This window comes from Lycorma delicatula, chromosome 1 (assembly GCF_047948215.1).
Source record: "Lycorma delicatula isolate Av1 chromosome 1, ASM4794821v1, whole genome shotgun sequence".
Taxonomy (NCBI): domain Eukaryota; kingdom Metazoa; phylum Arthropoda; class Insecta; order Hemiptera; family Fulgoridae; genus Lycorma; species Lycorma delicatula.
In genome coordinates this window covers 118,581,959-118,597,126 of record NC_134455.1, presented here as the reverse complement: position 1 = coordinate 118,597,126, position 15,168 = coordinate 118,581,959, and the positions used below count along the sequence as shown (strand labels likewise).

At 26.9% G+C, this 15,168-nt stretch overlaps 1 protein-coding gene across 3 annotated transcripts in view; it reads right to left on the bottom strand.

Annotated features, from left to right (window-relative positions):
* Positions 1-368: 368 nt before the first annotated feature.
* Positions 369-15,168, bottom strand: part of Gmppa (GDP-mannose pyrophosphorylase A) — a 36,762-nt gene continuing 21,962 nt past the window's right edge. Inside the window, exons 6-8 of one of the 3 annotated variants that reach the window (XR_012755708.1) lie at positions 13,979-14,088; positions 8,855-8,940; positions 369-5,675 (exon numbers count right to left, since the gene is read on the bottom strand). Coding sequence is in view for 1 of the 3 variants with exons in the window: in XM_075360041.1 (XP_075216156.1) it covers positions 13,988-14,088 (101 nt within the window). In the remaining 2 variants the exon portion in view is untranslated. Of the gene's footprint in view, positions 5,676-6,501; positions 8,941-13,978; positions 14,089-15,168 lie in introns of those variants that run through there. The other 2 variants (XR_012755709.1, XM_075360041.1) reach the window with 2 other exon arrangements.

Sequence of the window (15,168 nt, the reverse complement as noted above, 5' to 3'; positions counted from 1 at the left end):
ATCATATTTTCCTTCACTACATGACTGAGATGACTCAAGGAATATTCACAGGATAGGATATTTACGGCTCATGTAATATTCAAATAGGCATTACTTTCTGAATATTACAATACAAACATTTAAAACATAAAAGTAGAAGAACAGATTAACATCTATGAATCACCGCAAATTCAGTTTCTTACACACAGCAGTTTTTAAAGGGCAATGTAAGTGGGTTATAAAAAAATAGAATAAGTTGTAATGTCAAAGAATTAAATTTCTAGAATGTCAGCAGAACCAACCAGAAAGGAAAACAATAAAAATATTTAACAAAATAGACATTAATTGATATGGAAAAGGTTAGGTTATTGATCCAAGTGCTATTTTGAGCAGTAAATAAAAATTTATTTAAATGTAACAATAAAAATATATCAAATTTAAAACATAAAAATGAAATAAACAGAATTTTATACAAAATTTAATTATATTTATATGCAATAACTACAGAAAACTTTACAATTTTCAATATAAAATAAACCCCATCAAACCAACTCCATGATTACAAAATATATATAAAATATTTACTATGAATAACTAAAATAATACATACAGACTCATGTACATAAGAAAATATAAATAATGATTTTTTGTCAGTTTGAAAAAACTCTTTTGTACCCCCTCATATAACATAGACAAAATACACTAACATCACTCCAACTAAGAGAATCTATGCCACCCTGATAAACTGACTATAACTTAAAGCAATCATTATTAATAATGTTTAAATGATTATTTAATTACAAAATGTATGAAGCAATATAAACAGAAGTTGTTCTGACAGCAAGAAACGGATGGTTCTTGGCTGATTTAAAGATTACATAAATCACCCAACTTACACACAAAGTATATAAATATAAATATATAAAAAATAATTATTTTAAATTTTAAAGTATTTGGACAATGTAATTTAAAAAAAAAAAGCAAAACAGCAACAGTATGCATTTTTTTTATAAAAGCACATGTAGAATAAAATAAAACAATTTCAAGGTCACAATTCTAAAAAAAAAACAAATAAAGTCATAGACTTAAAAAATCTGATGTTCAAACAAAAATATGTAAAATTTAAACAATTTCACACTAAAATTAAAAAAAAAAAAACATGAACTTAAAATCAGCAGATAAAAGCACTTAATGTTTATAAATTTATTGCATAGTTAAAAGATGTTATAAAACGCTGCATTTAGGTGTTACACAAGTAGCAGATAAAATTGTTTAATGATTGATGGCTTATTTTATTATAATTACTTTTAATTACAGAGAAAAATTTTTTTAAGGTTACATAGTTAAAGTTCTACTTACAAAGTATGAGATCATGAAACAAAGCAGCTTAAACTATTTTTGTTGAATTAACATTAACCACAGTAAACATTAACATTAACTTGAGCAGTACATAAAAATTTATTTAAATGTAACAATAAAAATATATCAAATTTAAAACATAAAAATCAAATAAACAGAATTTTATATCAATTTAATTATATTTATAAACAATAACTAAAGAAAACTTTACAATTTTCAATATAAAATAAAGCCCATTATTACAAAATTGAATGTCAAATAATAATAAAACGTAGCACTATAATATAAAAACATTTAAAAATTATAATATTTACAAATTAAACAGAGGGAATTAAGCATACAAAATAGGTTTCTTTTTTTACAAACAACCAACCACAATGTTAGACAACAAATTTTTAGTCAAATCAACAAGATAAGATGACAGTATTTAAGTTACATACCCGTGTGTGTGGGTATGTGAATATGGACACATGAAATTTCCTGAAATCGAGTTTGTAAGTACAGGTGTGCATGCCCATCGCATGGAGGTTATATTGTGACATATTGTTTGTTATTGCTTCTTATAAACAATAAATTTTTTATATTATCAACTGGGTAGTTTAATAAATGGGAGGTTTAAAATGTAAATAACATGTTATTCATTACAAAAAGATTAATCATACACATCAGTAATAGGTTGGCATAATTTTGGTTTATTTTTTCTAATTTTCAATTTAACAAAATTAATGTAATAAATTACTCTCATGACTCCAAATTAAAACAAATTCTGGTGCCGTGATGTCACACCTCAATTATAGTTATTGTCACAGTTTGCTGCACTTAACCACTACATTATTAAAACTAATTATAGTTAAACTAATATACACTTATTGCTGATATAAATTAGCAAATTAAAATAAAATATTATTGCTAATATATAAAATTGCTGAAAAATGAAGAGCAGCAAAATCTGTTTGCAATAGAGATGAATTCAGGAGATTAAATGCTGATTTTCAACGTGCTGCTAGACAAGACAAGGAAGCATATTGGAAGCAATGATGCAAGCAGCTGAAAGAGAAGTTTATTAGAGGCCACACCAGAGGTCTATTGCCTCAAATAAGACAAGTCACAAACTCTTTCACTGCTTGCAAAGTAACCATCAAGGATAAGAACAGGAAAGACTTGATTGAGAAAGCCAATATCAAAGACTGATGGCGACAGTATGTAGAAGAATTAAGAACAATTATATGCAAACACAAATATGCATCAGTCATCAGCTATAAGTTCCTCATATGAATTGGAAAGATCAACATTAGAAGAAGTGATTTGGGCTCTGAAACAGCTCCCAAATAACAAGGCTCCTGGCATAGACACTATTCCGGTAGAACTGCTCAGACCTATTCCACCAACGCAATCACAGCATTATGTCAAAAAATCTGGGAAACTGGCACATGGCCAACTGATTGGAAAAGGTCTGTTTTCATCCCATTACTAAAGAAAGGTGACGCTTGTGTCTACTCAAACTTCTGGACTTACTTTGTAATTTGTATATTTTTAGTTACGAAACTTTTCCAACAATCTTCAAAAACATATTATTATTTACAGTAATATTTATAAAGCACATCATAAAAAAATCATATATGTAAACAATAATATAAATATGAATAAAAATAGAATTATTTCATTTACGGGGTTATATGACTACATAATCCCATAAAAACAACAACCAGAAAACTACTGGTTTAAAAAATTAAAATTTTGTAAAAAAAATGAAAAAAGAAGTTAGTAAGTAGAGTCAGCAAGTAGATAAAGACATACATTTAAAAGTTCTGCATATATTATGAATGTAAAAAGCCAAGTTAGGTTACAAAATAATCAAAGTAGGAGTATTATTTCTAAGTTACTCTCAAATTTTATGAAAAATTTCAACAATGAATGACACTCTGTAATCTACATAAAAATAATTGGGAAATAAAATCGACCCCCCAAGACTTTCTATTATTAAGTGAATTATACAGCTTCAAAGTCATAAGAACAAAGAATATTATTACAAAAAGTAACAACAAACAAAATATTGTATTTAAAAAAAAGTGATTTATTTTGAACAAAGTTATTTTACCTGTTCTAAAAAAAAAAAAAAAAAAAAATCAAGATTATTAACAATTACTTGTTTAAACTCTTTACATAATATGAAGCAAAGGTAAAAGTTAAAAACAATAAATAGGCAGTACAGAAGTTGGATTCATGAAATTAACTACAAAGAAAACTGCATTTCAAGAAACAATTCAGTATTTATGTGGATGAATGATGTGAGAGAACAAAGAAAGAGAACAATGAATGAGAAGGAGGAAGAGTTATATCTGCATAAAAAGGTACATTCAGTAAATTTGAGAAAAAGCATACATACAAAAGCATTGAGTAAAATAAATGATGTCACTGGAAATATTTTGACAATCACAGACTGAATCCATAGATGAAATGAATTTTAAATCATACATAAATGTTCCATACATGTGGAACATTTATGATTTTCTTGATCTTTGCTGATAGGCTCCGCAACTATCAGACTTATTGTGAAGCTACTGGAGAAGAAACTAAGCATCCAGGTTGATTCACAGATACGCCCTACCAAACCACACTGAGGTTACACTGTTTCTACAGCTTTTGATATCCTCAAAATAGACCTAGCAGGGTCAGATCTCTATACAAATAAAAACAAAACTGGAATGGAAGATGAGATCATGTTAAGGAAAAGTTATGGGAGGTGAGAAACAACAATCTACTCTCAGAGGAACCATAACAAAGACAAACAATTTCACCCAAAGGAAGTTCAAAGCCTCATCCAAGGGAGAAATGGCTGATTCTATAAACAACATTCATGAAGAGTTAGGAATTTCTACTCAGACAGAAGCAGCACAGAAGTGATAAACAATTGCATTGATTGCTTTAAATATATGCTGCAACAAAGCTTATTTTTCCTCCAGATAATAAACGGCCACCCTAAAACAAATAAAGATTTCTAAAGGAATAACCTTGCTCATCCCTGGATTTATGTGGCAAATAAAGTTTTTAACTGTTCAGTTACACTCTTACAGGAGGTAGCTGTCACTGGTAAAATACTTCATATAGTGGCTATTCATCAATCATCACACGAAAATGATTGCTGTAATATATGATGCATTCTACTCTCATGTATTACCAATCAAAATTCTGAAACAAGTTTACAGCAATAATTGTTGATTAATATAGAAACATTTAACTTTATTTAAATAAATTGGAAATAATTACTTAACAAATATCTAAACACGTCTTAATTATATTATTAGAATTATCTATTGAACAGCCTACAATCACTTTACTTATTCATCAAGTGTCTTAAAGAAAATATTCCACTGTTATGGAAAGATTTTGAACTATAATTATGGTGAAATACAAAAATTTGCTTCAACATGTTCATATTATTCAAATAAGAAAATTTATTTGCTACAAACACCAGAGTTAAAAAAAGAACAATAATTAACATGTATAGCAATCTGTTTACAAACATAGGAAAATAAGTCCAAATAAAATCTTCATTAACTTCAAATTTTTAATGCAATATCATGGTTTACATGATAACAGCATTAACTTATAGAAAATATATTTTACATTCATTTAAAACCAACTTTTTCCTAAAATGTTATGAAATACAACATAAATATTACTTGTACATTCTCTTTAACTCCCTCTCCCTCACAAACACACACACACACACACTCATGTACATGGTGGTAAACAGTAGTTTAAAATAATGGGTTAACTAATTATATTAATGACACCATACTAACTACATTTTTATTTAATGTAAAATCAATTAAAATATTTTTTTTATCTTAGTAAGTTCTACCTCACTCAAAAATGCCAGTTTCAGATGCTTATTACAAATATCAAATCAGTCTGTATTTTTATGTAGTGCTGGCAGAAAATTTGAACGGCCAATTTTTATTCGTCGATCAAGGACCATTTTTATTCATCACCACTTGAGGAACTATTTAAATTTCCTGTGCACTTTATAAATTTTTAATAAATGTTTTATTTACATTAATTTTATTAGACTCTTCTGTAATGGGTAAAAGGACCAAAATAAAAATAACATAGTCATTCACATATTCATTTATTTTTTTATAAACCCAAAACAATGATTTGGAAGAAAGTTTGATAATATATTGATTGATGTCACAGCTGTCTTCCAGCTGATGATGTTTTTTGTAGAATTAAGAAGATATTAAGGGAAACCCCAATAATATTGACAAGGGATAGGCACTACGATGAATATGAAACTGTTGTGGAGGTTTGAAAGCTTGGTGATCCACTGGCCTCTAATGAACAGATAAAATTTACTTCTGCATTTTAACAATTTAAACATTATCAGCCATAAAAAAATCATCAAGAAGACTCAAGAGTATTCATTCACTGAATAAAAAGACAAACCAAAATCATTCAATTAACATGATCACCATGAAGTCCCTGGAAATTTTTCAGGACAAACATGAGATATAGGAGAAATTATAAAAAAAGGATGGTCTCACAAAAACAGGGTTTTTTAAAAACCAATGAATAGCTAGCTACCACTTGAACAAGCCTACTACATCTACTGAAAATAAGGAGGAAGAATGTGTGATACATATTTTATTTAGTGATGAGTGAGAGAATGTCAAAGATTTTGACTGGTGTAAACAGATCTTAAGAAGTAAAACCATTGATGTTTGTGAAAAAGTACCTGACCTGTACAAGAAGATGAAGTATGTAAGTGTTCAGAAGAGGATTGTGATCTTAATATCTAAAAGAACTTTAGAGACATTCTAAAATTTCAACTTTTTGTATATTATGTAATATAACATTAGGTAAAACTTTCATTAAAAAAAATATCAAGAAAATAAAGTTAATTTGCTATCAGTTTACTTTTTTATGTTTTTTGAATTAATAAATTTTAGTTTTGCAATTCATTATGTTAAAAGGTTATTAAAGTAAATAAGTATTATAATAGCAATTTAAAATCTTATTTCAAACAAATCATACATCCTTTAATTCAAACAAATAAGGATTTGTCCATTTCTACTGGGCAAAATCAGACAAGTCAATATTTTAATTCTTTCTTATTTAATATATAAATACAGAATCTAGATTGAAAAATTTTATTTGGAATATTATTTACAAAAATACATAGATATGTAAACTGGAAAATGTAGATGTACATTTATTCAGTTTGCCTAATAACAATTTTTAGGAATTTCCCAAAATCTATTTGGGTTAGATATGTTTTCTTCAGCAATTGAAGAAATGACACCCCTTCATTTTTTTAGAGCTACCGTAAATTTTTTTATGGATCCTACCAAACATTTTTCTGTATAGCTTTATTTAAGCTAATAACAATGACAATGGTTTAATAACTAACAAGTCTATGATCTACATAGTGTGACTAATGTAAATTATTTGACATAAAATTTTAAACATCAAAATTTTGAGGAACTAAAATCACAGAGATAAAATAATCACAGAATTAAAATAATTACTCAGATCTAAATTAAAGTCCTTTTGAATTTTATTTTAAATGTCAAACTATCTGCATGCTTTCTGTGTTATTGGTTCATAGCATTCATTAAACAATTTTAAAATATCATAAAAATAAATATTAATAACTAATTTATGACAATTTGTTATATATGCTATATAGTGTTGCTATTTTTACTTACAATGAGTTTACAAAAAATGTTCATAAAAGGTCATTTGCATTAGGGGTAGGCACCACTCTCATTTTTTTCTATTTAAATAAGTTTGCCAAAACTTATTTAAAGAGTCATGGAATGCTTTCTAACATTATTATAATTAACATTAAGACAGAAACTATTATCTAGTAATTTGTCTAGTAGTGTAATCTGCTTAAATTATTTCTGTTATCTGGCTTACATAGGTCACCTTATTGTCTGATATTGATAAAGTAATTAAAGACAGCAACCGACATGTACCTGGTTATACAGTTGATTACTAGATTTTGTCTTGAGCAGTTAAAACTACAATATGAAAATTTGGGATTTGCCTCAAACAGTAGAATATGCTATCAATTCCTCTGACCAACAAATTCTGTCATCACATTGCATCTAAAATGTACATCAGTAGAATATAAAATATAATGACACTATATCTATACTTTATTTCTGTAATGTTTTAATAAATGTGCTCACTAGAAAGTTTGTATGCATGTCTGTAACTGTATGCAAGTTTCACAAGTCTGCTGTAGTTGACTAGAATTGGTTTGTTTTTGAACAGACTCAAATTCTTATCTTCTGAATGGTGCAAATGTCCAACAGTATATACTATTACAGATTAGACAACTACTTGTGAGAAATACATGTCTAAGCCATTCAAGACACTACTCCTTAGCAGGAAAAAAATAAGTGGGAGAAAATAAAATCCTGGGCATGTTAACCTCCAATAGTGGATGGTAGGAATTGTTTGTTGTGAGATAAAGCAGTGCTTTTTAGTGAAGTACTGAATAATTTTTTCATGAATATTTTTTACAAAAAATTACAAATAACATTATGACAGGTATAATATGTGTTCTGATTTGTGGTGGGAACATCAGTTGTCAGAATTGAAATGGGAAGGCTTTTTATTAGCCACCACTTCAAATTAACCAACAATAGAATTTTACAGACCCAAATTCTGTGGTAAATTCAAAGACTATTGAAAGTATAAAGGGTTCATTGAAATGGAAAAATGAAATTCATTGTGTTATAGCAGGACACTGTATAGGTAGCTTTATTTCAGAATTCATGTGGTGCCAGCAAGTAGAAGGTGGACAGACCCATCTAATAATATTCTTGCTAATATAGCAAAATATTGCTATCTAAAACTAATATGTAACTTCGTTCGTAAGTAAAACTATAAACAAGCATAAGTTTTTAAGTAGAAAAAGTGAGTTGTAACCACACAATGCATGTATCTCATAAAAATATGTTTTTAAAATTAACAACAGTTTTTAAGGTAATTTTTACTTGTTTTTAGTGCTTTTAAAATTGTACTCTATAAAATTAAATCTAAATAAACTTAAAAAGACATTGTTATATGCAAAAGTATCTCACTTGTGTAATAAAATATAAACTAATAAATAGATTTTATACATATTTACAAAGAACTATAAAATCTATTTGTCCTAGCGAGGTAAAAAAAAAAATTATCAGCAAATCTCATTAAAACTTAGAGAATCTAGGTCACTCTTATCAAATGGCCTTGCTGCAGCCCAAAGGGAATTAATTTAAATCTGCCCGTTTGCCACAAAGTAACAATAATGTGTATTTTCAAATAGCCATCATTTATCTTATCACAATATTTTAGTTTATGAGAGTGATTTAGTCATTATATTTTAAAATATCTTTCTGCACAAAAAAAAATAAAATGTCTTTAGCATGTTGTCATTAATTTTCAGAATCTTAAAAATATGTCAATATGGAAATTAGTTTTCTTTTAGTTTTATATATATATACAAGAAATACCATACCTTTGTACAGGTATATATTTACAAATGGAAAACATTCGATGTGTTACCTTCATCAACTTCTTCCACAGATTTTTATATTAAACTACCTGTAAAAATATATGATAAAAATAATTAACATAAATTTTTCTTCATAATTTATAATAAACTATAGCAGTAATAAAATCTTGAAAATATTACATACGTAACCTTTAATTAACCTCAAAACTGCACCTTCTTACACTGCTCCAAATAATAAATAATTGATAAAATACTTAGAAACAAAATAAATTTAGGTTACAGATATAATAAAAAAAAGGATACGAATTAGTAAATAAATTAAAGACTTAAAAATTAGTGAAAAAACTAGGATGGTTAACTATGATATTTGTAATATGTATCCTAATATACCCATAGAAAAAATTATTAGTATGATAGAAAAAAATTAATATAAAATCATGAAGTCCCTTATTTTTTAAAAATATTATTGTTATAAGAAATACATGCAAACAGAATTATTTTAAATTTGATGACAAATATTACACCCAGGAAAACACTAAGTGAAAGAAATATTATATTATAGTATATAATATAGTATAGTATTATAGTATATATATATTATAGTATAGTATAGTATAGTATAGTATTAAGTTATATTATAATATAACTATCTTTTTTTCTTTTTTGTAATATAATAATTAATCAATTGAATGATATAATATAAATATCTTATTATAACGAAAAAATTTTTGTTGAAAAATTAAACTCAAAAATTGCAAAAAAATTGAATAAATAAAATAATTTACCGTAAAAAAAATGATATAAAAAAAAGGAAAAAAATAATGGATTTTCATACTTAAGCAAGATGCCTGATTAAAGGATTACTTTGATGAAGTAAATTAAGTGAAAGCTCACTCATGCTAAATTGTAAAATCCAGAATTAAACTGAAACTAAAGAAATCAAAATTCTTAATGCATCACACATCCTTTTACAAAAAGATAAGCTAAATTAAGCTTATGGGTTCATACCCCATCGATGAATAAATGCTCTTTTTAATTAAAATAAATTTATCAAAAACAATATTTATCCTAACAATAACCATAAGAATTATCATAATATCCTCTAACAGAATAATATTCTCATGAATATCTATAGAAATTAATTTGATTTCTTTTTTACCACTTTAAAAAAAAATAAATAAAATAAATGAACAATCTATAAAATATTTAATTATTCAAAGAATATCATCATCAATTATAATAACCTCAATAATTATTAATGCTATCATTAACTGCCCCATTAATGAAAGAATTTTAATAATAATGAGAATTTTAATAAAAATAGGTATGAGTACCAAGAATTATACAAATAATAAGATGAAATATATGTATAATAATAATAACCTTACAAAAAATCATTCCTACAATTATTGCAACCCAAATAACTAGCATTAAACTAATAATAATATCAATAATCATATCAATAATTATAGCACCAATCTCAGGAATAAAACAAACATCACTAAAAAAATTAATAGCATATTCTTCAATTACAAACTCACCAGTAATAATCTTTTCATTAATAATTTCAAAACAACAATTCATCCTACTATTAATAATATACACTATAATTAACCTGACCATAATAAACACATTTAAAAAAAATAATATTAACTTTTTAAATCAAATTAATACTCAAACAAACTTAACAAAAATATCTCTCATAATCTCATCATTATCAATAAGAGGTATACCCCCAAATACAGGATTTTTAATAAAATGAATAATTATAAAATCAACAATTTGAACAGCCCCAACAATTCCATTAACTATACTAGTTTCATCAATCATGTCAACATAATACTTAAACATAATAATCCCTACAATAACCAAATCAAAAATAAAAAAAATAACGAAAAAATAATCAATTATCCCAATCATCTTAAACCTAATAGGAATTCCAATAATAATAATTTTTTAATTAAACTAAAAAAGAAGGATTTAAGTTAAAAAAACTATTAACCTTCAAATTAAAATTATTATTATAAGTAAGCCTTAGCAAATAAATGCACCACTATATTGCAATATAGCATCATAATTGAATACAAGACAAAATAATGAGAGGTTAAAACCTTAAATAAATTTACAATTTATCACCTAAATCAGCCATCCCATTCTTAATGAATAAATGAATATTTTCAACAAATCACAAAGATATCGGAACTCTCTACTTCATTTTTGGGCTCTTTATTGGTTTTCCTTTGTCATCCATTTATCTGAGGTTTATTTACAGGAGTTTGAAAGTAAAGTTGTTTACGGGATAACTCAGACACATATTTTATTATTGACTAGATATGTTGAAGATATTTTTGTAATCTATAATCCAGTTATATGTAATGAGCATTTAATAATTTTGAACAAATTAAATTCCTACAATAGTGGATTGAAATTTACCTTTGAAATTGATAATAAAAAAAAAAATTATGTAGATGCTAATATTGAAATTAATAATCAAAATAATCAATGTATAACTTAGTATATAGGAAACCCACATCTAATAAAACCACCATACTTAGATATTCAAATCACCTGTGGTCACACAAAATTAGTACTTACAAAAACATGGTAAATAGAGCAATTAATTATACAAAGTATAATGAAAATAAAAGTAAATTAAGAAATAGGTCTTATAAAATAAATTCCCATATATAATGGTTATGATAATTCTTTAGTAGGTAATATATATATATATATATAATAAACAAATGTAAAAAATTAAAAATAATACACATTTAACATCATTAAACAGCACACAAAAAGTTGACAACGTATATTTAAAATATGTATATACTGATAAAATAGTTAAACATATTACAAAGGTTTATGATAATAATAAATTTAAATCCGTGTACCAAACAAACAACCACATAATAAAACACCTAATAACTAATAAACATAATGATTCATCTGTTTTATATAATTTGAGTGGTATTTATAAATTTGTATGTAATGATTGTGACCATATTTATGTAGGAAAGAACACTAGATCCTTTAAGGCTAGATTCTTGGAACACTTTAGAAATCATAAAAAAGGTAAACTGGGTTTCTGTAATGTATGTGATCATCTGATTAAGAATAAACATACAATAAGTGATACGAGGAGAAATTTAAAAATACTAGAAATTAAAAAATATTATATGAATACAAATATTAAGAGATTAGACATTTTAGAAAGATACTACAGGGTGTCCCATATAAAACGCAACCCAACCTTATATTGGTAGGTATTGAAATAATAAAAAGGCATGTGTAAATGTAAATGTAATTTTTATTATTACCATCCATTACCTTACATTTAGAGTAAATGTTGGAAGTGTCCGTCATCTTCTTGAATACAAGCTTCAATTCTTTTTACAGCGTTTCTTGCAACTTTTTTCAAAGTTTGTGGCTGGATATTTAATATAGCTTGTTCAATATTGACTTTCAATTGTTCAAGTGTTTGTGGTTTGTTGCTGTAGGCTTTTTCTTTGAGGTAACCCTGTAGAATAAAATCCGCCGCAGTCAAATCTGGAGATCTTGGTGGCCACAAGCCTCGACCGATAACACGATTACCAAAGAATTCCTCAACGAAATCAGAAGTTGAACCTGCGTAGTGCGATGTCGCACCGTCATGTTGTAGCCAGCTGTGTCTGTCTTCCTCTTCCAAGAGTGCAATGAACTGAAATAAAATATCCTGATATCGTTCTGCATTAATGGTGTACTCGAAAAAAATAGGACCGATTATTTTCTTCCACGATATCGCGCACCACACGCCCAACTTCTGCAGGTGTAATTGTTTTTGTGATAAACGTGGGGATTTTCAGCACTCCAAATTCTACTGTTTTGGCTGTTTACGTAGCCATCCAAATGAAACTGTGCTTCATCTGTGAAAAATAACGAATCCATAACATTAATTCCCTCACGCAGAAATCGACGGAACCATTGACAATATTGTAGTTGTTTTTCTTTGTCGGGCTCAAGAAGTTGATGAACTGTTTGAATGCGATAAGGTCATAATTGTAATTGTTTGCACACAAACGTCTGATCAATTTATTTGGCGAGGCGAGTAATCGGTCTTTGATTTCAGTGACTGTATCTGTATTCAACACTGACGCAGATCTTTTGTGTTCCTTGTTATTAACAGAACCAGTCTCTAAATTTAGCAACTAACCTTAATACTGATGTTTTGTTAGGAGCTGGTTTATCTGGGTACTTATGGCGAAACAAATCTTGCACTGCAACTACTGATTTCGTACTGAAGTACGACTCAACAATGAAAACACGTTCATCTAGCGAAAATACCATCTTGTCTCTAGCAATACACTGAATGTTATGATTGTATTGTTGTTACTATCGGTAGTATCGGTAGTGTTCTACTGCGTCGCCGCGATGTTCAGATGTTGGACGAGTCCATTTCAGTAAAGAGTAGGGGAGTAAGCTTGAGTTTTGAAATTTCATGGATGAGTGATTGTTGGATTGCGTTTTATATGGGACACTCTGTATATATATATATATATATATATATAAATAAAGATAAATTTAATATGCCTTCAGACAGATATAAGGATGATAGCACTTTGAAAGCTGCAGCAGATGACACCACCATCTATTTTGATAGTGATGTATAATTTAATATATTTCAATCACTATGGTAAAGTATGTTCAGTTAAATGGAACAACATGCATAACTGCTTTACTTAAAATTATTTTTATTTGATTTTAATTTGAAATTTTAATTTTATTTTATGCCTTGACATCATTTTTTTACATTTAATTCGTAATGTTAATTTAAATTAATTTTAAATATAATTTTAATTTTTAATTTAACTGAATAAATGTTTAAATAAAAAGATTAAACGTTTTAAATTTTAAATAAATGCATGATATATTATTATATTTTACAAAAGTGTGTAATGTAATTTGAGATGAATATATAAGGCAGCTGATGATGCGAGTAAATTGCAAAAGCGCTCCTGCATATATAGTGGAATAAGGTGCCATCCTACTTTATTTATTCTGTCCTTTGGCTGATCTAATAACAGTACTATATATATATATATATATATAATTAGTACAAACGAGAGATTATATGAATACAAGCATACTTACTACATCAATTCATAAGATGATTTCATTTTTAAAACTCCTATTCAATTCTTTATAAGGCAACACAATTGAATTTAGAACAACAACTTCAGAAGGCACAGTTACGCTGCAACCTGTAAAATAAAGACAACCTTGTATAGAAAATTATTAAAAAAATTAATATATTATAAAATTAGTATGTTATTGTTATTATTATATAATTATTTGTTAGCATTATATTATAATTATTATTTTTTATTATTACTCTTTTTCATACAAAATAAGTTGCCTTAAAATACAAGGACTTATAATTCAAGAACTTTGCTGAGCAATGTTTTTTAACTCCTATTGACTACTATTGTATGAGCTTTTACACAACTCTATCATCAGCTGAGTTACCAGTGATAATGTTATGCAATCAAATAAAATGTTTGATCTGCATTGAGTTCATTCGTTTAATATGTTGTCTTGTCAAATTAGTGTTTTAAAATATCAAACTGCTCTCTATGTTGAATTTGTGGCTCTAATGTGCTACATATATTATATTCTGGTTGTGGTTAATATCTTTGTAACATGTTTGATTTGTTTTTATGCAATAATTAACAGTAGCTGATTCCATTCGTCCATCCATCCATCACACAGTGATAACCCCTAACACATTATGTAAATACATCTTTCACCAAGTTTTGGAAAACTTTCTGAAAGAAAGTTAATTAACAAATAAAATTCTGATTCTGATTAGTGTATCAGGAGAAAATTTGTTAGTTATATTACTGTATAGAAAAATCATTAGTGTTGCCATATTATTATTTTAATTTCATTCTTATAATAATAACGTATAGAAATCTTCCACTGTTTGAAAATGTTATCTATTTTTTTTGGTCTCCTGAACCACACATTATAAAATGCAGATATCTTCTGCTTAATGTAGGTATTCAAAATTATTAATGCTTACGAAAAAATTAAATAACAGGGTGAAATCTCAGCATAAGAGAAAATGAAAACTGCCAACCAAACAACAATTACTACAATTAATGAACTACAAATGAATCTGGTTTGTTTCAATATAATAATAATTATATGTTCAAGCAATTACCTGTCACATCATAAGTAATACCATTATTATCTGTTTAATAGTAAACAAAAGAAAAAATTATTCTATAACTGAAAGAATTGACTAGTAAGTGAGAATGCACAATATGCATTTACTGTCA